At 45.3% G+C, this 26,849-nt stretch overlaps 2 protein-coding genes across 6 annotated transcripts in view; one reads left to right on the forward strand and one right to left on the reverse strand.

Annotated features, from left to right (window-relative positions):
- Window positions 1–3: 3 nt before the first annotated feature.
- POLI (DNA polymerase iota) lies at window positions 4–24,188 on the reverse strand. 3 transcript variants are annotated; one of them, XM_078384130.1, is made up of 10 exons: window positions 24,039–24,188; window positions 19,420–19,545; window positions 16,617–16,781; window positions 11,806–11,958; window positions 10,207–10,443; window positions 8,807–8,985; window positions 7,890–7,981; window positions 5,404–5,543; window positions 4,448–4,650; window positions 4–3,719 (listed from the first exon to the last, which is right to left on the reverse strand). In XM_078384130.1, the coding sequence occupies exons 1-10, from the start codon at window positions 24,055–24,057 to the stop codon at window positions 2,892–2,894; spliced, it is 2,142 nt and encodes a 713-aa protein (XP_078240256.1). In that variant the 5' UTR covers window positions 24,058–24,188; the 3' UTR covers window positions 4–2,891. The 3 variants fall into 3 exon arrangements, with proteins under 3 accessions (XP_078240256.1, XP_020667812.3, XP_020667813.3); XM_020812153.3 differs by lacking the exon at window positions 24,039–24,188 and adding an exon at window positions 20,740–20,995; XM_020812154.3 differs by lacking the exons at window positions 11,806–11,958; window positions 24,039–24,188 and adding an exon at window positions 20,740–20,996 and having other exon boundaries at window positions 2,363–3,719.
- Window positions 24,189–25,662: 1,474 nt separating this feature from the next.
- Window positions 25,663–26,849, forward strand: part of MBD2 (methyl-CpG binding domain protein 2) — a 61,064-nt gene continuing 59,877 nt past the window's right edge. Inside the window, exon 1 of one of the 3 annotated variants that reach the window (XM_072992922.2) lies at window positions 25,663–25,911. In XM_072992922.2, coding sequence (XP_072849023.2) covers window positions 25,796–25,911 — 116 coding nt within the window. In that variant the 5' untranslated portion in view covers window positions 25,663–25,795. The remainder of the gene's footprint in view (window positions 25,912–26,849) is intronic. The other 2 variants (XM_078384131.1, XM_072992921.2) reach the window with 2 other exon arrangements.

Consider the following 26,849-nt stretch of genomic DNA (forward strand, 5'->3'; position numbering starts at 1 on the left):
ATCTCTGGTGATCATAGCATTTACTAAGAATAAAACGCAGCAGGGAACAATGGCATCCAACATTTCTCCCTAATCTGGAGAACTTTTAAGGACCAAAAATTAATTTCACAACGAACACCTAAGCCTACTTGTCATTCTAGTGGGGAGAAGAGCTATACTTACTGTATGAATTTATGACTATCTCACATGGCAAGGAACATATTTCCTTGAGTTTAACATAACTAGGGTTCCTGGTTCATAATATAAACAACATCCGCTTTAAAGAGGGCAACTGAACTGTCGTTCTTTGTGTGTCAGATGCTTATGACCATAGTCTGGAAAAGTTACATTTTGTAGCACAAGTCTCAGAATCCGCTTGCCTGGAGATTGTGGGATTAGTAGTACAAATGAGTTACTTTTCCAAACTTTGAATAGGACTGCATTCAGAATGTTCCCTGTTCAGATACTCACCTATGGGGCAGGAAACGCTCATCTTTTGTGAGAGCAAAGGCTACACTACATTCCATTCTTCTCTCAGACACCCATAGGCAGCCAACCTACCTTTTGACTCAGAACAACATATAGTCATGGCCAATAATATTGGCACCCTTGCAATTCTGTAAGAAAATACAACCATTCTCTCAGAAAATTGTTGCAGTTGCAAATGTTTTGGTACTCACATGTTCATTTCTTTGGTTTGCATTGGAACAACACAAAAACACAGAGAAGAAAAGTCAAATCTGATATAATCCCACACAGAAACCCAAAAATGCTCTGGCCAAAATTATTGGCATCCTGTCTAAACAGTGAGAAATAATTGCTTTTCAAGCATGTGATGTTCCTTTAATTTGTATTTAGACAGATCTGTCGCAAGTAAGAGGTATGGGCAATATAGCAATCACACTTGCAACTAGTTAAGATGGAGAAAAGTTGACTCAGAAAAGAATGAAGTGTAAAAAGTTGTCTGTGGATTTGAGAGAAAAAATTGTGGAAAAACATCAACAATCTCAAGGCTATAAGTCCATCTCCAGAGATCTTAATGTTCCTGTGTCCACTGTGCACAATATCATCAAGAGGTTTACAGCCCAAGGCACTGTAGCTAACTTTCCTGGATGTGGACAGAAGAGCAAAATTACTGAAAAATTACAACAAAGGGTTGTTCAAATGGATTAACTTCCAAACAAATTCAAGATGATCTGCAGACACAGGGTACAACAGTGTCAGCTCACACTATCGCCATCTGAATGAAAAGGGACGCTATGGTAGGAGATCCAGGAGGACGCCACTGCTGACACAAAGGCATAGAAAAGCAAGACGAGTATGCCAAAACTTATGTGACTAAACCACAATCCTTCTGGGAGAATGTACTGTGGACAGATGAGCAAAAAGTAGAGCTTTTTGGTCAAGGACATCATAGCACTGTTTACAGAAAAAGAAATGAGGCATTCAAAGAAAAGAACACAGTCCCTACAGTCAAACATGGTGGAGGTTCAAAGATGTTTTGGGGTTGCTTTGCTGCTTCTGGCACTGGATGCCTTGACTGTGTGAACAGTATCATGAAATCTGATGATTACTGAATAATTTTGAGGTGCAAGGTAGTGGCCGGTGTCAGAAAGCGGTGTCTCCACCAGACGTCATGGGTCTTCCAGCAGGACAATGACCTGAAACACACTCAGAAATGGTTACAAACAAAGCGCTGGAGAGTTCTGAAATGGCTAGCAGCGAGTCCAGATCTGGATCCCACAGAACACCTGTGGAGAGATCCCAAAACAGCAGTTGGGAGAAGGCATCCTTCAAATCTGAAGACCCTGGAGCAGTTTGCAAAAGAAGAGTGGTCCAAAATTCCAGTAGAGAGGCATACAAAACTCATTCATGGTTACAGGAAGCGACTGATTTCAGTTATTTTTTCCAAAGGGGGTGTGGCCAAATATTAAGTTAAGGGTGCCAATAATTTTGGCCAGTGCGTTTTTGGGGTTTCTGTGTGGAATTGTATCAGATTTGACTTTTCTTCTCTGGTTTTCTTTTTCTTGTGTTGTTCCAACGCAAACCAAAGAAGTGAACATGTGAGTAACAAAACATTTGCAACTGCAACAATTTTCTGAGAGAAGGGTTGCATTTTCTGACAGAATTGCAAGGGTGCCAATATTTTTGGCCATTATTGTAAGACAGGATGTAAACAGAAGACAGCCAAGTGTATGTGTGAACTCGGAGACTCAACCACCAAGGGAAGTGATTACAGTGTCAACTCTGAAGGGCAGCTCCTCACAACATACTAAGAGACACCCATCTCTGCTGCACACAAATCATTATGCATTCTTCTTCCACAATCGGATCACTGCTTGTTTTTTCCACAGGTCTCAAAAACCACTCCATCCCTCATGCATCACCCCTCCATTCTTAATTTTAATACATTTATCTTTTGAAAGCAGAAAGCATTCCAGGAGCTCAGCTACAGAACAGCAAAATGCAGAACTCAGTTATCCTGGGTTGTATCCGTTCAAACAACAGGGTGGCAGCAGTGTTTCTGAATAGCCCCACACTTAAAAAAAGAACGGAAGGAAAAAGAAAACAGCTGCCATACAGAAAAATACAGATCAGGGGTGGGGGTGGAGACCGAGAGATTGGCTAACACCTGTCTAACAAAGAAGACTGTTATCTTTACAAGGTATGTTTGTTTATTTTTATCATTGGGATGTACTAAAAAAAGAACGTGGTCCTCCTCCTCACCTGCCATCCGAGATGTTATATCTACCCTGTGCCAAGTGTTTATGACAGGCGGCCCAAGGGCGGCCCTCCAGATGTTGGACTACGACTTCCAACATTCCTTACCCCCTGTACTATCTAAGGTTGAGGGGTGTTGCAGTCCAAAGGCATCTGAAGAGCAACACCTTGCTCACCTGGTTAGATGATAATCATCTTGGCTTAAAATATCTTAATAAGCTGTTAGATGGTGGAAGCAAAGGCGGCTCACTTTTCTTTTTCATTTTGAACTTGCCGTGGGTTTTGCTGGCATGCATTTTGGGGACAAGAGCCTGGCCCTTCCATTCTGCCAACAGTTCCTTCTGCACCTCTGAGGGTAGCTCGCAAAATGTTTTGGGATCAATGCTAGGAGGAAGGGCCAATTTTGGACCATCTTTCCAAATTCCGTAATGGGAGACTTCTCCATTTGGGTGTTTCTGCTCTTCTGGAATACAAGTCCGAGGAAGAGAGGGCCGAGATGGAAATGAAGGTGACCCCCCAGCAGATTCGGTATAGTCTTTTGTAATTCCAGCCGCTTCAAAGGCACTGTGTTGAGGACTAGGATGCTTGACAGCACAATCACATATTGCCAAAGAGGGCTCCTCATTGGTAGGTGCAATGCCACAAGACACCGAGGTGTTTACGTTTTGATGGGTGCTTCCAGCTTGAAGAGGAGTGTGGCTTCTTCGGTGTTGTGCTTCATCCAACAGTTCTTCCCTCCCAGTAGAAAATGTCTGGGTCCCAAGAGGTCTTCTGTGATCTTTCACCTCCTTGTGGTCAGATATAATTTCCTCCTGGATATCCTTGGGAAGCTGACTAAATACATCATAGTCTACACCAGCAAGAACTGGGTCTCCAAGAAAATCAGTATCTTTCAGGAGTCCAGGTCTCTCCAAGGGAGATTTTATTATTCCTGTGCTTCTCACTCCTGATGAAGCTTCACCGTCACAAGTCTGACTTTCCAGAGTGGAGTGTTCTTCAGCATTCCAACCTTCTTTTTTCTGCAAAAAGAGTACTATAGCATTTCATTCATAATCAAAAGATGTAACAGCCATCTTTCAATCAACTGGAATCATGACAAGTAGCTGGTTCTGTGCTGAAGTTACTGCTTCTTCATATAGCACTACTATAATACTATAATGCAAATAAATCCACAGAAGCTACTTTTCCATAGTCAGTTTTAACAGTCTACACAAGTTGTTAGTCCACACACTTTCATTATCTACAATAATTCCTGGGCCATAAAGACTGTTACTCGCCTTCTTGCACCATATATGCACATTTTACTGATATACCAATAGCCTAGCAAAGAGGCTAATCCTGAATCTAGTCTAGTACTTGTATATTTAATATTAATGGATAGAACTGGAATTCCTTTGTGGATTTTAACAGGAGGCCTTTTAATGTGTTTTACTTGAATCCACTAACTAAAAGCAACTGCCAAAAGCTGTATGGAGTGCCAGTAGTTAAACTGCTGTACTGCGGTGACAACTCTGCTCACGACCCAGGGTTCAATCCCAGGTAGCCGGCTTAAGGCTGACTCAGCCTTCTATCCTTCTGAGGTTGGTAAAATGAGTATCCAGCTTGCTGGAGTGGGGGGGGGATGTGTAGCCTGCATAATTAACTTGTAAACCACCCAGAGAGTGCTTTAAGCGCTATGGGGCATTATATAAGCAGCACACTTTGCTTTTTTTTGTCTCTGAAACAAATAAACACATTCTGAACTTACATTAACAAGTTTGCCACTGATGGAAGATGAGGAAGGCCGTGTTAAATAAAACCCAATAGACTGCTTGGCGGATGCAGGAGGGGCTTTGAGGTTGGAGAAGCAGACATTCAGAAGCGTCAGATGGAATGGAGCATTCACATTGATCATCTTACGGAAGAGTTTCATAAGGATGGCAACAAGGTGAGTCTTGACACTGGCATCACCTGGGCACAAATATTTAAAGTGAATAGGGAATGATGAAGATGGTGGGATGTAGTTACAGTAATTCTATAGCTGCAAGAAGCCAAAGGAAGAACATGGTTGCATGTAATGGCCTGAAAAGTGGGGCTGGGAGCAAGTTTTGAAGAAAAGCGGCAGAAGGGAGAGGGAATTAAGGCCAGAATTTCCTTCGTTCGGTATTCAGGATGTGAGACCTTGGAGAGGCGGAATTGAGGATTCTGGGTGCTGTCGTACCAAGTACCACAAGAGATATGTGTATACTAGGGATGGGATTTTCAGATTTTCTGGATTATAAATGCCGTTTTGGTAGTCTCCATTTTGGGAGTTCTACCTGCCTTGTAGGCACCTGACAAATTCCTCAAGATGATGCAACCTGGGGAAAAGGCCTAAATCAGAAGGCTCTTGAGGCTCAGCTAGGCCACGCTCTGCCTAAGGTTCCCGTTTACAGAAAACGCTCAGCTACCCCTGGGCCAGAAACAGGACGCCTGGGTGGAGCTTGGCCTAGCTAAGCCTCAAAGCCTTCTAATTTAGGCCCTCTCCCTAATTCATCACAGTCAGGTGTTTGTCAGGTACTTCCAGAATGGGGAACTGTGGTATATGTAGTCCATAAAACCCTGTCCCTAATGGGTACACTACTCGTGGAAGACCAAGAATGAGGCTTCCCAGTCTACCATCTGTAAGCTCAATGATGAACTCCAAGCATCTAAACAAAGGTGCCACAAAGAGCAACTGGTTACCTGTTCCAATCTTCTGGATCACATGAGATGGAATAACGCACTGACGGCTCTCCCGATTGAACCATTTGTCTGTAAGGCTAGGAGTGAACTGCCGAATGGTCAGTCTTATTGTATGTGGCTTTCTACCGTCCTTGTGTAATCTGGCGAAAAAAGAAGGGAAAGGTCAACTTGACCACCATTTTGCAAACAGTCTAATTTGATGTGGGTCAGGAAAGAGAGATGTATTATCAGGGCTTGGAAACAATAGCTGAAGTCCCATTGCCCAACTCTGTATGCACAACCGGAATGATGTCATCATCGTCATCAGTAGCAAATCACCACTGATTAAGCACTTACTTTTAACGATTTTAGAATGCACACAATTTCAATGCATTGCATACGAGCTACAACCCGCCCCGCCCCCCGAAAATCATCATCATTTCCATTAGGCATGTGTTGTTGTTAAGTCGTTAAATTGTGTCCGACTCTTCATTGACCCCATGGACTAGAGCACCCCAAGCCCTCCTGTCTTCCACTGCCTCCCAGAGTTTGGTCTTGGGCATGTAGAGTTATACAATAGGATTTCCACCAATGTGTTACAAGTACAAATGGCCTTACTTTTTGGATAAAGATGTTCTATTCTGGTAACATTGTTAATCCCCACCTCTGTTGATATTATATGACAGGGAGGCAAAAATGCTTTGTAGTCATTTGAAATTATTGTTTATCATATGGAAGACTGCCTTCTTATCTTTTTAGATTTAAAGAAAACAACAAGGAAGTAAAAAAGCGATGAGAATACTGGAGGAATGAGCAACAGCAATGGGCAACAGGGAAGAAAACAAAGTAACAACTCCCTTTAAAAGTCATTCTTTCCTATTCAAGGGGGGAAACAAATGCTACTCTAAGAAATGGAAAACAAAAATGGAAAACATGAGTAGTACTAAAAATCCAGTCAAAGCAGTAATGTGTAACAATCCACCTAAAAATCACACATAGGTACCTTGTTAATTACTGAGGAAAGGCTTGCCTGAAGAGAATGTCTATTTGTGGAAGGACAGCAAAGCTGGGGCCAGTTGGAAGAAGGGAGTTCCAAATTCTGGGAGAAGCAACAAGAAGGCCCTCTTATGTGTTCCCATCTGATGGAATTGTGAATGTGGTGGGACCGAAAGAAAGGCCTCTCATGATGAGGTTAACACCCAAACTGGCTCATAATGAGAGGTATGCTCTTTGAAATAGTTTATACCCGGGCCTTTTGGGTTAGAACCAACAGTATGAATTGTGCCAATGGAGCTACTATAACAGATGGGGATGATCTGTTCATGCTATGCTTTTCCACTGCTGAAAACCACACTTACCCCTAAAACTGGGTATTTCAGGGGCAAACAGCAGGTTTGATAGCCCCCTCTGTGGCATGACCCCAGAGATCATAGATCACAGCCCCCTACTCAGTGGTTCTTTTCTCCAAAACAGAAAGCAATCTGGTCTATTTCTAAGTATTTGAAGTCAGAACACTTTTAATAATTTTATGTGCAGTTTGGCCTGGTAGGAGCTGAGAAATAGCTTTTCCACCAGAATTCAAGCTGATGACTTCCTGTCTGTTAAACTATTTAAAAAGTAGGCAAAATGGTGTCTTCTAGATATTTAGATATATATTATCTCCCATAAGATCCTGCCAGCATGACCAATGATCATGGATTATGGCACCTAGCAGTTCACAATATGCAGAGGTGACCAGGTTGTCTCCCCCTGCAAGTCAACTTTGTAGAGTGGGGGAAGAGGGCCCCTTTTCAACCCTGGAGGCCAAATTCCAATTTGAGAAGGATCCAAGGGGCCACATTCTAGCAGAGGTCAGAGTTGAATCAAAATAGATGAGGCTAAATGAAATTCTTACCAAGCTGGCCTTTTCCCCTCAACTAGTCTTGCAAAGCACAGTTCAGTTCTACACACTCAGAAACATGCCCTGGTACAGACATTTTCTGAGCTACAAGGCAAAGTACAGTTCCAAGCCACAACTTCCCAGACGATAAAAATACACCAACCTTATCTATACCCTCTTATCTCTGAACATGGAGCTGCAATAACAGTAGGAGACAGCAGGCCAGATGGGGAACAGATGCAGGCCGTACCTGGCCTCACATTCTCTCTGCCCTTGTTGCACAGAGGAGGCACAGCACAATCCCTGCAGGTTGAGAGTCTATGCTAGAGGAGAATGAGAAAGTGAGAGGGGGAAACGGGGGAAGGATATGACATGGGAGAGACACAGTCTGGAGGAAGGGGAGGAGGAGAGGGAGACTACCATCAATAGAGCTCCAAGCCTCTGAGCAGGTGAGCAAGTCCCTTTTCAAGCAGCACCCCATTTATTAGTGACCATTCACCTCTATGATTGATGCAATTACAAGTACCCTGGTAAAAAAATCCACAAAGACAATTCCAGCCAAAGACTTTCAGACTTCATGTATTTTGTTCCAACTATTTACATAATTGAGATCCAAAACTATAGTCACCTCTCTAAAAGACTGGCAAGGAGTCCTTCAACTTTCTTTTTCACTTCTGCTTCAGAAGAGCACTTCTTGAATGAATCCTCATCACTTAGGGACTAGAAAATATTTTAAAAATAAAATGAAGATGATTACTAAGGGCACAACTAAACACAAAACTCGTACAGGAGTAGGGAAATCATCGTTCTACAAGCCCTCACTGACTGATTTTACTATCCAACCAGGAAAGAAACTACTTTTCTGAAACTTCAGACCGTGTTCCCCATAAAATATGAATTTTGAATGCCTTTGAAGTGTTCTGCTGGCTTGTTCAAAGGTCAAGTTTTTTTCTGATGACTCACCTGTCTTTTCTCAAACATGATCAAAATGTCCATTGCTGTTATCAAGGGCCATGTGGAGGATGAAATGTACTTACTGCACAAATCTGCATGCGTCCCATATGGGTACATGTTTGCATGGAACACTCTCCCTATGGGATGAATGCCAACAAAATTGGTTCCACTTCCTAGTCATAAAGGGTGTGATTCAAAGGCTGGTCATGATACTGGAAAGCAATCAGACACGCAACCTGGCACACACCCAGGTGCCTGATTTATTGGCTGCAGCTGTCTGCCACAACTTGCTAAATTTCACTTACTCTGGAGTAGAATCCCAGTAAGATTCTGGTCTCTGCATAGTATCGCACTGTGGAAAGGTCATAGTCATACAGAGCTGTGAAACAATGTCAGGAAAGCATTCGGCGAGAGATGAAGAATGCACAGACTGGGAAATTAACTTCTTTGGAGTTAGAAGTTCCCAGGAAACTTGCAGCCCAGTAGGGGCAGTAGCTTCGCCAGCTGCAGGATTCTGGGAGTTGTAGTCTGAAAAAAGCAATGTCCCCATGTTCTAAGAGACTTGAATAACCATGTTTTTCACACTGATACCTGAGGGGCGCCCGATGGGGTGACTGGGGAGTTATCTTCTCCCCAACTGAGCTTCTGAATATGCTGTGCAGCCAAAACGCCCAGCTCTCTTTCTAGCCTCACAGAGGAACACATCTGGAGATCACACACCGTCCGTAGGCCAAGCATCTCGAGGCGCTTTGCAGTTTTAAAACCGATACCTACAGAGGAAAATGAATGGGCAATATGAATAGTGCTCTACATCTGAATCTTTCCAATGTGATAGCGCAGTGCAGTGGTTAGGGCTGAATTAGAATGATGCTAAGGATTTACCCTAGAGGCTCCTGCATACAAATAATGTGCTCTCATCCATGAGCTATAGTCTTCCAAGGGAAAGAAAAAGAGGGCTTTTGTTTAATCTGTCATTATGCATTCTCCTTCCAAACCTTGCTCACTTCTCCATACTTAGAATATTTTCTGTTCTGAACTCATTACAGTGGTGCCTCACATTACGATGTTAATTCATTCCAGCGAAATCACTGTAAAATGAAAACAAAATTTAAAAGCCCACAGAAACACATTAAAACCCAATTAATGCTTTCCTATGGGCTTGAAACTCACCGTCCAGCAAAGATCCTCCATAGCGCGGCCATTTTCGCTGCCCGTGCAGTGAGGAATCCGTCCCGGAAAATAGTGGGGAGCCATTTTTTTTTTTACCCAGCGGCCATTTTGTAACCGCCGATCAGCTGGCCAAAAATAGTCATTTTGCGAGAATCAGTTCCCAAAGCAGGGAACCGATCATCGCAAAGCGAAATTCCCCCATAGGAAACATCGTTTTGCGATCGCTTTTGCGATCGCAAAAACTTCAGCGTAATGCAATTTCGTTGTAAAACAGAGCGCTCGTCTTGAGAGGCACCACTGTACCTCCTAATTTATTAAGTTTCATGTACGTACATCCCGAGGGAGTCTCTGGCCTATGCACAAAACAGTATCTTTAAAATTCTTCATTTTTTGTTTCAGGTTTTGTTTCAAACCTAATAGGTATTCAGTTGTCCATGTGAGCTACAAGAGAGGGGGATGACCAGTAGGTAGACAGAACACAGGGCAAAATTCTTCTCCCCACTGCCCCTTCTCTTACAACACTTGTGGGTGCACAAAACCTCCTCCATTTTTGTGGCAACCCCCACCCCACCCACACCATTTTGGGAGGTTTTGAACCATAAAGAACAGCACTCTAGGAGGTGCTAAATCTCTTTCAATCCAAGATGCATGCCCACCGTGCACCTTGTTTTGACTTACCTAAAAGAGGGAAATTAAACTGGAAATAGATTATATATCGATAAAACAAGCGCTCGGGCTCTCTAGAGTTCCTTGTTCAGATCCCAGTGCTATAGAGCAATGTCCCCCATACCAAGGCGGAAGAACCTTCCCCCCCACCTTACCAGGCACTTTTCTTATGTGGTCAAGACTGGCCATCAGGTCCTGGCGGCTCTCGGGCAAAAGGACCGTTTGCTGGTTTGGCTTAAAGGTTCCGGACACCAACTTGGAGAGTAACTTATTCGATGCCACGCCTGCGCAGCTAGTAAGGCCCAGCCTATGGAACATGGCTTCTCTCATCTCTGCAGCAATCTGAGATCCCACAGCTAATCGTACATGGATCGGATCATACATACGGACCACTGTGAAGCAAACAGTCATGAAAAGTTGCATTTTAACAGACGTGCCACCCTTGATTAGCACACAGTAAAAATCTTACAATACAGTACTAGAGGACTTGTACACAAGCCAGAAGATTTAGTTTGAATCTCTATTTGATGGTTTGGAAAACAATCCATTTTAAAGGGCCACTTGATAACACACCTTGCCCCTCCTGGATTATAAAAACAGTCTGGGAATGGAGGAAGACGGTGCTATTGTGTTTAAGGGTAATGATGAACACCATTCCACAAAATGGTGTGCTTTCATCATGAGGTGGTGGTGTGAGTGCTCTTAAAACAACGACAACAAAAAACAGGGCACCTACTAACGCTTACCATATTTTTCTGTGTATAAGATGCTCCCATGTATAAAACGCCCCCCACTTTTCTAACCCAAAATTAAGAAATCTAAGTGGGGCTTAGCAAGTGTAGGGGGCAAGGGATCAAAGCACTGCAGGATCACTTTGATCCCTGCTTTCTCCTTTCATGCTAAGCCCCATGGGTTAGCAAAAGGAGGGGGAAAGGGATTAAAGCAATCCTGCCACTGCACAATCATTTTGATCCCTTTTCCCTTTATGCAGCCATGGGATTGCATTGATCCTTTCCCCCCTCCTTTTGCTAAGCCCCATGGGACTTAGTAAGCAGAGGGGAAAGCAGAGATCAAAGCCATCATGCATCGCTTTGATCCCTGCTTTCCATTTGCTAAGGCTTAGCAAGTGGAGAGGAAAACAGGGATCAAAGCCCTGCAGGATCACTTTGATCCCTGCTTTCCCCTCCACTTGTGTTTGTTCTCTCCTCAGCTTACTTCCATGTATAAGACGACCCTCAATTTTTAGTCTAAAGATTTTAGACAAAAGTATAGTTTTATACATAGAAAAATATGGTAAATAATTTCACTTTGAACATGAATGCTCTGTATCACTGGTTCCCAATCGTGGGTAACCCAGGTATTCTTGGACTGCAACTCCCAGAAACCGTGGACCAGCACAGCTAGTGGTGAAGGCTTCTGGAGTTGTAGTCTGAGAACACCTGCGCTACCCAAGGTTGGGAACCACTGAGTTAGACCAGTGGTTCTTAACCTTTGTTACTCAGATGCTTTTGAACTGCAACTCCCAGAAACACCAGTCAGTACAGCTGGTGGTGAAGGCTTCTGGGAGTTGGAGTCCAAAACTCCTGAGTAACCCAAGGTTAAGAACCAGTGAGTTAGACTATACATCAATGCAACCTAGCAGGGGTACAAAGCAAGGTTGGGAGCCACTGCTCTATACAATGAAATTAATACCGACAAGCCATCTTATGCAATTCAGTTTGCCAGTTTGATATTTTGGCAGAAAAGGTACTTACTCTGATTATTATATACATGACCAGAGACAGAAATTTTAGAAAAGTCTTCTTTCTTCCCTTGCTCCAACCTCAACTCTACCATCTCAGTTATATCCACAAAATTTTCATCAAATCCAAGTCTTTCTACTAGTGGAGTAAATCCCTCCAATAATGCTGCAAATAAAAAGCAAAGCATGTAACCCAAAGCATTTGGGATGGGGTGAATATGGGTTGCCCTGTGGTCACAGTGAGGTGTTTCTTCCAGATGCAAAGCAGCTTACAGATCTCTACCCTGCCACACACCTATTTTCTTCTCGTATACCATGCTATTCCCATGAACTTCACCTACATTTGTATAAAAATTCACCGTGATGCTCACTGCAACCTGATTGCACTAAGAAGAGTCACTGCCAAAAGCTTCAGTTCATCAGGAACCGAAGCCGGACAGTTCTTCTCCAAGCCTGCAACCCTATGCCCTCTTGCTTAAAAGTAAGCCCCACTGAACAGAATGAGCTCAGTTAAGTTAAAACCTGGGATTGCACAGTAAAAAAATATAGTTTAATTCACTATAGCAGTGCTTTTTAAAACATTCTATGGCGAGGGCAAGGGAGTTTTCCATTTACTGATTATTTACTAAGAAATCTACGAGTTTCTGCCAGGGAATTCTTTCGGAACACTGAGCATTTCATCATAAAGGAAAAACTGCCTTTCTTTCAGGAAGGGCTTGAACTGGGGCCTTTGAATCAGTGTTGATTGCCCAACATGGCGAGTTACTGAGCCGTTTGACATCGTCAGAACCAGAACTGACTCCACCCAAACCAAGCCAGCCTCTGGATTTTTTTTTCAGACAGGAAAGAAGGTCTTCCTGTTTGAGCTAGCTCCCTTGCTCTCAAGACAGAGAAAAGGCCATCTCCCATCACAGACCATTTTCTTTAACATCTCAGCACCTGAGGCCTGAGCACAGAGAGCATGTCTAGACTATGGCACCAATCGCAGATGCTGAGATTCAGGTCACAGAGTCCTTATCCATAATATCTTCCAGGACTCTTGCAACAAGTCTCTGGTACGTTAGAGTCAATGTAGTGTCATGGATAGAGTGCTGAACTAGGATTCTGGAGACCCTGCTTCAAATCCCTACTTAGTCACTGAAACTCACTGGGGACTAGCAACATTAAACTACTACTTGAACATCCCACACACCTTGAAATTCCCAATTAGTGTCACCATTGGGAAGAAGTGACTTGATGACATTTAACAACAGCAAAACCAAATGTAGCATTTCAAGAAGTGCTGGACTGAATTCCTTGCCCATTTGAGGTACTGTAAAGTCATATGGCAGAGGTAATTCTCACAACCTAAGTCACTCCAAGAGATTGTTGTGAGGAACAGACGTAATAATAATGAGCCAGAAAGAGAACTTTTATAATACTTCTTATCTGTCATGTTCCAGTGATGGTGAGGGATATATACAGTACAGACTACCATTGTTGTGCTCTCTATTTCTCTCTGTCATTCTCTCCCCTACACATAGATCATCAGCCTCAGGTCTCTATGAGTAAACCAAGTAGCTAGTCTGGGTCAGCTCTGTGGGGGAGGATGCTTAGGAGTAATCACGTCTTCCACCCTGCCCATCCTTCTGTTCCAGAAACCAGCCAAGGCCTCAACAGAATCACCTGCCAAAACAGCAGGAAATTCCACAGAAATTCCTCAGGAATCCATTTTGATTCGTAGGTCTCCTAGGGTGGACCATCTTAATTGTGCCAACCTACACACAGAGGCTCACAGTTCTAGTAACTCCCCAGGATGTTACTGCTTCTGACTATTCTATAATTTTAATAAATTGCCCTAAGTTTTATCAGAAGGATATTATTTGCTCAAATCGCAGGCAAGATTGCTCACGTGCATTTACAGAACAGGAATTCTCCTGACAATTTTTGTACAGCACGATGACATTTAATTCATTGCTGTCCACTCTGCTCCTTCATTTAACAGCCCTCTTGTGTAGGTAATTTTAGTCAGCAAGCAACGGTGAAATATTGCATGGGTTCAAAGGAGTCCACAATATAGGTGGTACTTCCACCTGGGGTTTAGAAGTCCACTTCTGATACTTTATTATTACAGTGAACATGTGCTTCGTAAGACTTGTTTATATGCATAGAAATTGTAGAGAAAACCCTCCTAATTGGGTACAGACTCTTAAATAAACTGAACGTATTTTGAGAAACTACAGTCGTGATCAGATGGGCATTTGTTCTGTAGTCTGGTCCAGGGTGAGGATGGGCTGGTTCACTCCTTTTTCCAGCAATAACATGACGTATGTGCCATTGTGAACATGCCCAGCCTTGATCAATGGCTACTTGCATAATTTGGGGGCCTTGTCAAGGGTATTGTTTTTTTTCCCCTTGTTGCAGCTAAGATCTTTTGGATTGTTTCCAGCATGTGTGATCAATGGTATCAAACCAAATTGGCAGCTGGGCCATTCCTTTGCTGTAGCCTCTTAGTCTCAAGAAGCAGGAAGCTACTTGGCTGCATGCCACAAGGGAAGGAAGAAGAAGTTTTCCGTTTTAATTGTTACTAAGCCATTGTAGATGCTTTGAAAGCATCCCTAATCCGCTGTATCAGTTAGCAACAATTAAAAAGAAATAGGATACTTCCTCTCCCTACCCTTCCACAGGTGAGAGGAAGGAATGCTTTCCATTTCTTAAGATCATCTTAACCTGCTGCTAAGGAAAGCAGGTGCTTCTAGAAGCCAACAGATCACAATGCAATTCTATGGCATCACTGCCTCATCGCTAAAGCAGCCCAATAAGATATCTTCTCACATCCTGAATTGATCTGACAGATTTCAACATGGTGGGGGTGAAACCCCCCCCTCCGTAGTTTTGGACTTCGACTCCCAGATGTTCAAGTCAATTAAGTTTAATAAGACTGTAGGATATGTAACTGAAAACATCTGATAGGCCAAAGATAATCTAGCAATACATCACAGCAAATCTTGTGTAGGAAGGTGGTAGAGAGGAATTCTTGGGATGGGGCCCTCAAGTTCTTTTCATATTAGATCCCTGTCTTATCTCTACAAACAAAGGAACCATGGATGCAAAATCTGACCACATGACTTGCTCCTTGCCCATGTGACACGCAAAGCCACCTTCACACTTTCCACTTTCTTTCAAGAAGTCTCTTCCGTACCAATGTGTTTGTCACTGACACCCTTGTGGACAGCAGAGGGTTCTGGGGAAGGTACAACACTCTAGCGTGCAAATACCATTTGCACACTGTTCACCAGGTGGTTGGGCCAACACATCAGCACAGTTCACGAACATTTCCTTGGCCCTTCCCATTTCAGAGGGAGATCAGCAAAAATGGACAAAAGTTCATTCAGGGACACTCGCCTGCTATTGCTCAATATTCCATGGGGGAATCTTCCCTTGATCTTTAGCAATACAGTGGTGCCTTGCTTAACGATTGCCTCGCTTAATGAGGAAATTGCTGTACAATTAGGTTTTATCGCAAAACGATTGTTTAAATTTTTTTTTTCATTTAATGATGATCGGTTCCCTGCTTCAGGAACCGATTTTTGCTTTACGACGATCAGCAAACAGCTGATAGTCGGGTTTCAAAATGGCCACCGCTGAAGAAAATGGCCCCCCGCTGTTTTTAGGAAGGCTTTTTCGCTTAACAGGCACCAGAAAATGGCCACTGTATGGAGGATTTTCGCTGGACGAGCAGGTATTCAGCCCATTGGAATGCATTGAACAGTTTTCAATGCATTTCAATGGTTTTTTTGTTTCGCTTGACGACGTTTTCACTCTACAGCGATTTCGCTGGAACGAATTAACGTCGTCGAGGCACCACTGTATCATTTGAAAGAAGATGTTATAAAATTTAGGGTTGGGGCACTTGAACCCACAGAATACTCAGCCACCATGGGAACTGAAAGCTAAAACCCTGTATTTTCCAGGCTTCATTTTGAAACCTACTGATTATTGTTATGTGCTGTCAAGTTGCTTCCAACTTAATGATGAACCTAAGTGTGTGAGATGATCAAGGCATGATTGATCATTATCACAATTACCATATCAATGAATTTCTGTGGTCAAAGCAAGGATTTGAACCCTGTCTCCTGAATCCTGGTCCAACACTCAGTTCAGTCCAGCTCTGGGATGATACAGGAGGCCAAAGGTAAGGGTTTACCAGAAAGGGAACAAAAGGCAGATGGAATTCCCTGCCTTGAAAGATCGGACAGGTGGGCCATACCCAGAAGGAGCAATCAAGATGGTCAGGACTCTGGAGATTGCAACCAAATTGGTGCAGCCAAGATGGTGAGGACCCTGGGAATAGTTAGTACTTAGATACACAATCCAATCACCAGGATTCATCAAGGAATACCAAGGATCTAGAAGTACAGGCAAGAAAAGAATTCTGACTTAAACCACATACACTGTTACTATATTGAGTTTGCAACATTGGACTCTGGACCAATGGTCTCCACGGAGTATCAGGCACCTTCCTATGCTCCTTTTACACTATGCCAGACTAACTGTTCATCTGGTCTAGCATTGTCTACTCAGACTGGTGGCAGCTCTTCAAATCATTCCCTGCCAACCAGTTTTAACAGAAGATACCAGGGACTGATTCTGGGACCTTCTATAGCAAAAGGTGACGTGTGCACCACTGAACTGCAGCCCAACTACAAATCCAGAAGGCAACAAACCTAACCATAGCTGAGCTCCTGAGACAAGGAGGCATATAAATCCAAACCAAGAAAACAAGCACAAAACATTCTGAGTCCACACTACAAACAAAATCAAAAATAAAACTCCAGGCATTACCTGTAATTTTGTAAGACATTTCTCTGTATTTTGTCAGATCCTCTCCATTAACCAGCACCAGTTCTGGGCATTTTAATTTTGCCTCTTTCACAGACATGAGCTTCTCAACACCAACATTTCTAGCTTCATAGTTACTGGTGACTACTATAGATTTCTGTTGAACACCTGGAAGAGATACATACGTATAAGGTCAGAGAAGAAAACAGAAATCTATTCTGGGTTTCCTGTGTTCTAAAGTCTGTTTCAGTAAGTCACATAGTACTGTTTAATTTTTTTATTTTAAAAATCCAGAATTTACAGCACAGCACTATGTTTACTTGCTCAAAAGGATGCCCCCATGTTTCAACAACCTTGGTACCTAGCAGGTGTGCTTAGGACTGCAGCTCTGGATATTTCAGAAATTCTAGCCACAGATGGCACATCCAAAGAAATCTTCAGTAAATTTTAGAGAATTAAAACAATTGTGTAAGCCAGCTTGTATAAGCCACTTTTCAGTAGCAACCACAACAAAACTTTAGAAAACTAGCATCGTTTTAGTTTAGGAAGCCACTGCATTTCATCTATTGTAGCAAAACCAGCAAGAAGTCTTTAAGGGAGGGGTCAGCAACCATCAGGGGTTTGAAGACCTGCACATGCACATCTCTCTACCTTGTTTTTCTTATAAAAACTGATTTTTCCCCTCTGTAACCCTCTTGCACCCTCTAGTGGTTGATGCATTTTTTTAAAAAAAATTGGAAGTGGTGGGGTCTTAGAAGAATTGAAGCCCCTCATGACATGTCAAAATTATTTCCATGCCCCCTCGAGGACACAAGGGGGCTTTCTCAGCCAAAATTTAAAAAGGGGGATTCCCCCCCAAAAAAAAAACATGTTGGTGTGGGTAGGGGTGCTGATGTTGCTTACTCTTGCTCTAATGTGTCACAAAGCTCAGCTAATTTAAGGTAGGGGTGCATTGCTTCACTACTTGGCATATTTTTGATTTTTTTTTGGCCACTAGTTGGTGAGGGAGGTTTTTGCAGTTTTAAAAAACTCCACCTTTTAATGTTAGACATAATTTTAGTTAGCAAAAACTCATTGCAGCGACATTTACAAAAAGAAGTAAAAATAATAAATATGCAAATTAGAACTCTTGAGACTGTGGCTTTTGTAGATACCGGCAAATCTGCAAAATGGCCTGAAACCTTGCTAAGACTGCACTAGTCCCGGTTAAGGCTAATATTGGCACTGAGTTTGACTACAGCTCTCCACATTTTGAAACAAAGACTCAGACTTCTCTGTTTTTCTCCTCTCCTCAGTTTTTTTCCTAGCCCAAGGAAGAGTTCTAGAAAACATGAAACTGGACCACTGTCAACAGAAGAGATTCAAACCTAGCCCATCTATGTGTCTGAAGTAATTAATGGTAGTCCACAAAAATTCACACTGAAATAAATCTGTTAGGCTCAGTGGTTAAAACGCTGTACTGCAGCTAAAACTGTGCTCACGACCTGGGGTTCAAATCCCAGGTAGCCGGCTCAAGGTTGACTCAGCCTTCCATCCTTCCGAGGTCGGTAAAATGAGTACCCAGCTTGCTGGGGGGGCAATGTGTAGCCTGTATAATAAAAAAAATTGTAAACCGCCCGGAGAGTGCTTGTAGCGCTATGGGGCAGTATATAAGTCCAATAAATAAATAAATAAATAAATAAAGATTCCATCATACTTTTACTTTTGTTTTTGTTATACCACATCTGAGTGTAGCCCAGGGTATTAAGGAAGATACAGTGTTTGATGCAAAAGAGCAATTGGATCAAGGTGATTAAGAGCAATCTCTTCTGTGGAGCAGAAGTAAAAAAGATTGTATCTCTGTGCTCATCAAAAAGAACCACCAGAGCAGGTCTACTGACAGTGGTGGTTCTCTTTATGAAAGCCAGGAGGAGTTACCTTTGGGTTCTATAGAGTTAGAAGTAATTACTCTGCACAAGAGACAGAGAGTAGACCTACACCAACGCGTTTGATGCATGCTTTGGAAAAGAAGGTAACTGCAATGGCTTAGTTCCAGGCTAGCTAAGGAACCATCTCTTCCCATCTGAGCCTTTTTGGCTTTTAAGATCTTCAGCGAAGGCCTTTCTCTCAGTCCCACTACTCTCTTGAGCAGGGACGGGCAATTAATTTCTATAGGGGGGGCCAAAAAAACCTGAACTTAAAAATAAAAGGAAACAGTGATGTTATGATTGTTTTTATTTCAAACTTGTTAATCTTCACAAATACTAAGGAGGTTTCTTGCGGTATGTTAAAGATACGCAACTGATCAACTTTAGACAAAAAGCTATAAATGGTGTTGATGTTCAAAACTGTCCGCGGGCCAGACAGGAGCGGCTTGCAGGCCGTATGTGGCCCTCGGGCTGCACTTTGCCCAGGTTTGCTCTTAGGTATGCCTGGTGAAGATATGAGAGACGGCCTTCTAGGTAGCTGCTCCCAAATTGTGGAACACTCTTCCTTAGGAGGCTAGGTTGCCCCCTCTTCTCTCTCTTGTCCTTCCGGCAACAGTAAAAACCATCCTTTTAAGGCAGGGTTTGAAGAGTTCATTGGACAGTGGAGAGCTTTAATTCTGGCTACTGTATATTATTTTACGTATATTTAAATCTGCTTTTAAGGTCTTTTTTTTAAACATTTAACTAATTAATTTAATGCCAATATAAGTTTAATTGTTGTCCTGTAATCATTTATTGTAGTTTAACTGGTTTGTCTTTTTAAAAAATTTGTGAGCCACCTTGGACCTTCTAATTGGGAGAAAGAAGGCAAAGAAATGAAATAAATAAGGTAGGATTACCTAGCGGTTTGCCTCTTAATTCAGGATTGCAGACCATTTCCACCTGTGCATAAAAGCAGTCCAGGTCCAGATGAACAATGACTCGGCACTGAGCACCTCCTGCTGTGCTTCGTTTACCATAACAAGCTGGAAATAGAAAAAAAAATCGCTCCTCAGAAGGCTTGCATTTCCTATTACCTTTGCTAATGTTGAAGCACGGCTAGTCATTACCAGACATTTTTCCAGGTGCCACTATTGTACCGGCCGCCCTGCGGTTTTTAACAACAGCCTGCCGCGTTACAGATGTTTGATCAAGGAAGCCTGTCTCTGCACAGAAATAAATTGGGGAGACAAACCTGCTCTGGCTAAGTTTCTGCATGTCAAGCTGTCATTCTAAAGGCAGAGGAGCAAAAGAAAACCAGTGGCGGATACATGTGAGTCCAGAAACACCCGTTCCAACACAAGCAAAGCCTGCACAGCCGACTGACTGCCAACAGATCCTTAACCAGGGGCCATGATTTTAACTGGTGTCCTGCAACCTCCTTGGGGTTTGAACTGGTTTTCTATTATATCTAAGAAAGGATTCCCAGAAGAATCAAAATTTCTGCCTTCGCTGGCAAAATAATATTAAAAGAAAAAGATACTAAGGGTTTTCTCTTCATCAGCTTCACAGGAGAGCTAGCTTGGTGCTGGGCAAGGAGATTTGTAATCCAGAAACATCTGGGGATCCAAGACTGGGATCCACTGGCCTAGGCAATGTGTTCAAAGGACAGATCCCTTCAGAAGGGATTCGCTTTTCTAATAAACCCAATGCAGAACACACTATTGAGTAGCGGGGGGGACGGGACTCCAATACCCCTATTCTGGCCTGTATGTTCCACACTTCTCCCAGGAACCGCTTTCCGCTTCAGCCTTAATCCACCCCAGCCCTATCCTTCCCTCAGAGGCAAGTCTGGCCAAAACCCAACTGCAAGTCCCAATTCGCACAGGCCCGCAAAACAGGGTGCGCCGCCACCTAGACTCATGGTTTCCAACTCTGGGTCGCCGGGGGGGGGGGGGGAATCTTGGACTGCAATTCCCAGAAGCCTTCAGCACCAGCTGTGCTGGCCGAGGAATTCTGGGAGTTGTAGTTCCAAGAACACCTGAGTTTAACCTGGGCACCCCTGAGTCCTGGGCAAACCCTGGCTGCTTGCCCTAAGGGCCTGGCGGAGTTGGAGCCCCGAAGTCCAGGCCTCCGGCTCTGCGCCCGGGCGCCGCGCAAACCCGCCTCGCTCGGCGTCAGCGCCGCGAGGGCAAGGAAGGGGACGAGCGCGCGCGCGCGCCTCGGCGTGGTGCCCGCACCCCTGAGGCGACTCCGCCGAGGTGCGCCGCCGGGCTCGGGAAGAAGCCAGTCCGGTTCAGCCGCCGCCTCCGCCTCCGCCTCCTCCTCGTTGTCTTCTTCTTCTTCCCCGGGGCTCTCCATGGCGCGGCGCGTCAGCCGCCCTCGTCCGGACAGCAGCCTGGCGCCGCCTCGGCCGGGAGTCTCCGCCTGTGCCGGTTTGAAGGCAATGGGCGGATCAGTGGCCGAGGGCGGCTTCCGCCGGGCTACCCTTACCTCTCTCCGCGCGCCAGCAAGTTCGCGTGTCATCCGGGCCGCTTAATCCGGATTAGACGCTTGGACGCTCCCTTTCCTCCCGCTCCGAATGTAGATTCCGCCCTCGCCACCGTTCCTTCAGGAAATGGCCGAGGATTTACTTAAAGTGTTGGGGGGAAAAAACGCTATTCTTTCTTAACTGGGTGGGGATTGACCCCTGGCCCCTTATTAACTGGGGGTGCGTTTTTCTCCCATATAGATCCACAAATTGAGCTGCCAAGTGGGGCATTCCAGCCCCCAAGTTTGAAGAACCCCGATTCTCTTGTCTTGACCTACCTTATAGGGTTGCTGTGAATACGAAGAGGGGAAGAGTGGAATTGTGTACCCGGACCAGCTCATTGGAGGAGAGGCAGCTCATGAAGGGGAAGGTGTAACTGAGGAGCCTGCTGTTATGAGCAGAGGTGACTCGGGCCCATAGGGACCTGTGGGGCTGGGTGGCCATGAGCCAAGCGAAAGGAGGTGGAAGCGAGGGGGACCTAAGGCTGAACAACCAAGGGCCCCCTGGGGTGGAGTTTGAAACCTACATTCCTGACTTGAGTTTGCAACCTTCACTTTGGGACCTCACTTTTAAGAATCATATCTGGCACTGACATCTGCCATAAATTTGGGAGTTCGATTCCCCACTGTGCCTACTCTATGTAAAGCCAGCCTGTGTGGCCTTGGGCAAACTGCACAGTCCCTATGAAGAAGTGAATGATAAACCACAATTGAGTATTTTCTATCTGAGAAACCTTGAAAAGTGTCACCGTTAAGTCACAACTGACTCGAAGGCACATAATAATGATTGCCTTGAGATGTGTGTGTGTTACTTAGGGTCTGACTCAACCTGATGCCCTTTAGATGCTTTGGACTGCAACTCCCATTATCCCCAGCTGGTTGGCAATAGTGTAAGAATAAAAAGTTTTATACAGTAATTAGATCAAATCCCATTCATCTGACATTCTTTCCTCCCATTGGAACAAATGGCCCTGAAAGCAGAGGAAGGATTTGAACTGGGGTTTATTCCTGATATGCATTATTATTAGATGGAGTGTTAGTACGATTAGCATTGATGCATTGCTTTTTTGCCTAGTGGGGCCCTCAAAGCAATGTGTGATCACACATAACTTCAAAGTTACTTAGACTGCAGAATTTGGTCATCCTAAGTGTGAGATTCTAGAAGTTATAGTAGAAAAAAAATTGTTTTTCTTCCAGGCTCTGTAATCAAATCACATATAATTTGAAATGCAAATCGCTTTGCATTTCAAATTATACTTATGTTACTGTTTTAGCATCATTACATACTTTATTTATACAGTAACTCAGAGCCATAGAATTGCAGAGCTGGAAAGGACCTCATGGGTCACTAAGTCCAGCCTTCTTACCAGCTTGTCATATGAAAGTGTACTATTTGCCATATTTATACAGTTTCAAAATATTCAACCCATAGTTATGTTCAAGCAAAATTATGAATTATATTGTGCATTCAAGAGAGCTGCAAACCGCTGCATCGTATGCCACCTATGTATGTCAGGTACAGTACTTAAATGCATGTAACTTAGTGTTTGCTATCCGAAAAGTAGGGGGAAGAAATGAAAACCATATAAATAAAACAAAATAAAATATATTCTTTAGGTATAGTCTTTCACTGTGGCCATCTCCAGCAAACTAGAAGTCAAGTTAATTCTGACTTATGGTGACCTGTTCTTTCCAAGGTTTTCTATAGAGTACTCAGAAGTTGTTTACTATTACTTACTTCTGGCAGTCGTCTAGGAACGGGCAGCTTGTCCATGGCTATGTAGGTTGGTTCTTCTTCCCAGGAGGCCCACGCTGAACTTCCAACCTCTGGCTCTGCCACTGGATACCCAAACCCTGAGCTATCTAATCAGCTCAAGACAGCATCCATCGCTTCCCTCCTCCCTGCTTCACTTTTAGACCAACTCTGTGGGGTAGATGAGGCTGACAATGATGGTGCCAAGATCTTCCAATGTGTTTCATAGCTCAGGAAGGCCTTGAACCCAGATCTCCCAAGTTGTAAAGCTCCAGCCACGACAACAATCCAGGGTTCATGCTTAGGATCATATACAGCCTGCTCATGTCAGCGGAGTTGAGAAAAGTGACTTGTGCAACGTTCCTGGAATCCTCTTGCCAACATGGCCATGCATGAGACAGATCATCCAGACATTTGCATTTTATATTTTTCACACCCTACAATCAACACTCAATCTACCCTTTTCCCTCTTAGATTTCTACCAACTCTTTCCCTCTGGAATTTAAATTACTAGGGGAGAGGCAGGTTTGAATTGTCAGGGCAGGTGTTAAGACCCCCCCCCCCCCCAGCTTTATGGCACCATAATAAGTACAAAACAGTTTACTATGAACGTTTATCTTTTTTGGGGGGGGGGGGTTAGCTATGTGTTGTCAAGTTCCTTCTGACTTAATCCTATGAATGGGGGACCTCTAAAAGGCGTCATTGCCATTCTTGCCAGGACTTGCAAACTCAAAACCATGGTTTCCTCTACTGAGTCAGTCTGTCTTGGCCTTCCTCTTTTCTTCCTGCCTTCTACTTCTACTGCAATTTCCAGGGAATCTTGTCTTCTCCTGATACGTCCAAATTATTATAGTTCCAGTTCAGGGTATGGTTTTGTTGTTAAATTAAATTTATTTTAACTTCTCTTTAAAGAAGTTGCACATGCATTTTTCCTGCTTACTTATAATTTTCACAAGTCTATTAATACAAATAAGTAGTCATTCTGAGTTCTCATCTGTGCTGTACTTTTGCAACTTAAGCCTGACATATTTATTATTATGTACTTCATTAAAAAAAAAAAACAAAAAAAAACCAAAACAAAAAAACCAAATGGAACACAACTTTGCGAGTTTTTTTAATGAAAAAAATTGTGGGATTTTTTTCTTGATTTAAAAAACACAACTTAAAAAAATTCAAACAACCTTCATTTTTTTCTAGAAAACAAAACAAAGTTTCAAAACAATATCTTTTAAGAAAATAGCAACAGTACTGTCTTACAAGTTGAGCTCAGTATCATCGAGATGCACTTCTGTCACAATGGCTGATGGGGATGATGGGAACTGTAATCAAAGACATCTGGAAGGCATCAGGAAAGCTTAAAAACCTTTCACTTCGCTAATGTGAGCGTCTCATCCTGGTCTGTGGGAACAGAGAGCCTAGGAGAGACACAACCTAAACACAGAGAAGGCTTTTAACTCTCCTAGGATTTTTTTAAATACTTTTTTTTCCAAAACTGACAAAACTCGATTGAAGTAAAAACAGCTTTAATCTGCAAGAGGACCGTGTAAGGCCTCACACGTGCTTTCTGTAAATACAGCCTCCGACCTTCCAGTTCAGGAAATGAAAGTTTAATATCTGAAACTGTTGTTTCCTCGCTGATCTTAATACCCGTTACATTGAAGCCGTTTCTCAAATTAAAGTTTTCGGGCTTTTGGATCGTCGAGAAGCGTGCGTTTCCCCGCAGAGGCTGGGCCTCACCCGTGCCCTGCAGCTGGAAACCCCAAGAGGGAGCCACTCTGCACATGTTCAGAGGCACGACCTTTGAACGCTTCCTCGCCCTCGGCGTCTATCTTCAGCCCTTTGTAACTTCTGACCTCCCAAATGCCGGAAACGCAGAACTTGGGGTCTCCTCAAACAGCACGGCGTGTGCGCGTGTGAAACAACAAACCCCTCTGTATATGCTCAGAGGCACGCGTCACCCGCGCGTCAGAACCCCTCCCTCCAGACTCCCAACCTGGAGACACAGGAAAGGTCTGGGGAGAACGACCTCTTGTTGCGCACACGCGCGTCTGAACCGCGTCGGGGGGGGGGGTCCGTCGCGCGCTTCCTCCTCGCGTCTGGAAGCCGGCGCCCCTGCCCGCCCTTTCGGGGGGGGGGGGAGACCCTCCGACCGAGAAGGAAGGAAGGAAGGACGGGGCGGACGGGGCGCGAAGGGGGCGGCTTGAAAGGCCGAGCCGGGGCTCCCTCCCTGCCCCCGACGCGCGCCCGCCCTGCCCTGCCTCCCCCACCGCCGCTCCGCCTTCCCTTCCCTTCTCCCCCCCCCGCCCCCGCCCCGCCTGCTGCTGCGCCGCGCGGGCTCTATGACCCCGAGGTTCGGAGCGCCGATGACACGGATTCCGAGGCTCAGTTACGGAAGCAGCCCCAGCCGGAGCAGGAGCACCAGCAGCCGCGGCCGCTCCCGTCGCCACAGCCGCCGCCTCCTTCTCCTCCTCCTCCTGCGCCTCGGCCGGGGCCGCCGCCGCCGCCGCCGCCACCCGCGGGCCAAAGGCGAGGAGGGCTGCGCGCGCAGCAGCAGCGGCGACCCTTCCGCCGGCCAAGAGAGGCTTTGGGCAGCAGAGGCGGCGGCTGGAGCCGAGGGAAGGGAAAGCAGCCGGGGCGGCCGAGGAAGGGGACCGCGAAGGCGGAGGCGGAGGAGACGACCGAGGGAGGAGGAGGAGGAGGAGGAGGTGGTGGTGGTGGTGGAGGAGGAACCGCGGAAGGGGGCGCGGGTAGCTGCTGGACAGCCGCCCCGCCGGGCTCCGGGCAGCGCGTCTTGCCTCCTCCTCCTCCTCTCCTGTGGCCGGGGTTGCGTCGCCCTCGCCCCGCTGCCCCTGCTCGGCGGCCAGCCCGGGTGACGCCGGCCGCGCACCGGGCGCCAGGCCTCGGGCTCGCCAAACTCTGCGCCTCCTCCTCCTCCTCCTCCCGCGGCGGCGGCCCCGTCCCGGGGTCCCCATCCCGGCTCCGAGAGGGTTCCCCGGCGGTGGCGGGCTTGGCCCATGGAGAAGCGAGGCAAGCGGGTGGATTGCCCGGCGTTGCCCCCGGGCTGGAAAAAAGAAGAGGTCATCCGCAAATCGGGGCTCAGCGCCGGCAAGAGCGATGTCTACTATTTCAGGTGAGGCTCCCCCGCCCCCGGGGGCGCCGAGGAGGGCGCGGCGAGAAGGGAAGGGGGTACGAGGAGGAAGAGGAGGCATTCTTTCCCCCCTTCCCGGGCTTTCCTTCCCCCGCCACAGGAAACGCGAGTCCAGGGCGTCGCCCCACGGAGCCGGTTTCGTCATGGCTGGGGCTCCAAACGTCCCAAAGGCAGCCCGAGCGGCGGTGCCTCTGAGCCTGTGCAGAGCGCGGCTCCCCCCTCCCCGCCTCCGGGCAGCCCCTAGAAGGCTCGATTTTCCCGCACGTGGAGTTTTTTTTTTTTAAGGAGGACCAGAAAGGAGGTCCCCCCCTCCCCGGAGACTTCGCCTCTTTCAGCTTCGCGAGTGAAACTTTGCTTCTGTGCCGAGAGCTGTCACTTGGAGGCGGATTCGTGGCCAGAGGTTTCTCCTTTTAGAAATAAAGAAGGGTGCCTTGGCTTGGGAGACAGAATCGGGCAGCTCTCGAACACGGGACTTTATAGCAAAGATTGGTTAAATAACACGATGGTTGGTTTATTCTCCTCTCCAGCCAGTTTGCTTTTCTGCTTAATATCCGTGCTACTCTTTCACCGGCTTATTTCTTTTCTGCCTTTCCCACCTGTGTGTTCTTTCTCCCAAAGGGTCATCTTTTATTTTCATGGGGTGGGATGGGGGGGGAAGAAAGGGCACCTTTTCTTCCTTGCAAACTGATGGCAGGAATAGCAGGCTGGTCAGTTTCGCCCCCAATTCAATCTCCTCTCAGCTGGTCCCACCCTATTCCACTTGGGCTGAGATCTCAACTTTTCTTCCTCTTCTTCCGGTTTGGCCTCATCCTGGCAACCCCTGTATAGGTGTAATAATAAAACGTCTGCCCATAGTTTCGCTGGCAAAGGGAGGGGGGAGTGTTTGAAAACTTACCTGTACAGAACAGCTCTTTCCCTCT

This window comes from Pogona vitticeps, chromosome 2, assembly GCF_051106095.1.
Source record: "Pogona vitticeps strain Pit_001003342236 chromosome 2, PviZW2.1, whole genome shotgun sequence".
Taxonomy (NCBI): domain Eukaryota; kingdom Metazoa; phylum Chordata; class Lepidosauria; order Squamata; family Agamidae; genus Pogona; species Pogona vitticeps.

Excerpts from the sequence above, each read along its gene's own strand:
- POLI (XM_020812153.3), bottom strand. The coding sequence starts at position 20,860 with ATGGAGAGCCCCGGGGAAGAAGAAGAAGACAACGAGGAGGAGGCGGAG. Across the intron at positions 19,546-20,739 it reads TCGGCGGAGTCGCCTCAGGG|CTTGTTATGGTAAACGAAGC; the intron begins GTGCGGGCACCA and ends TTCTATTTCCAG. Across the intron at positions 5,544-7,889 it reads CTTGCCAGTCTTTTAGAGAG|ATTACACAAGGACGGTAGAA; the intron begins GTGACTATAGTT and ends TTTTTTCGCCAG.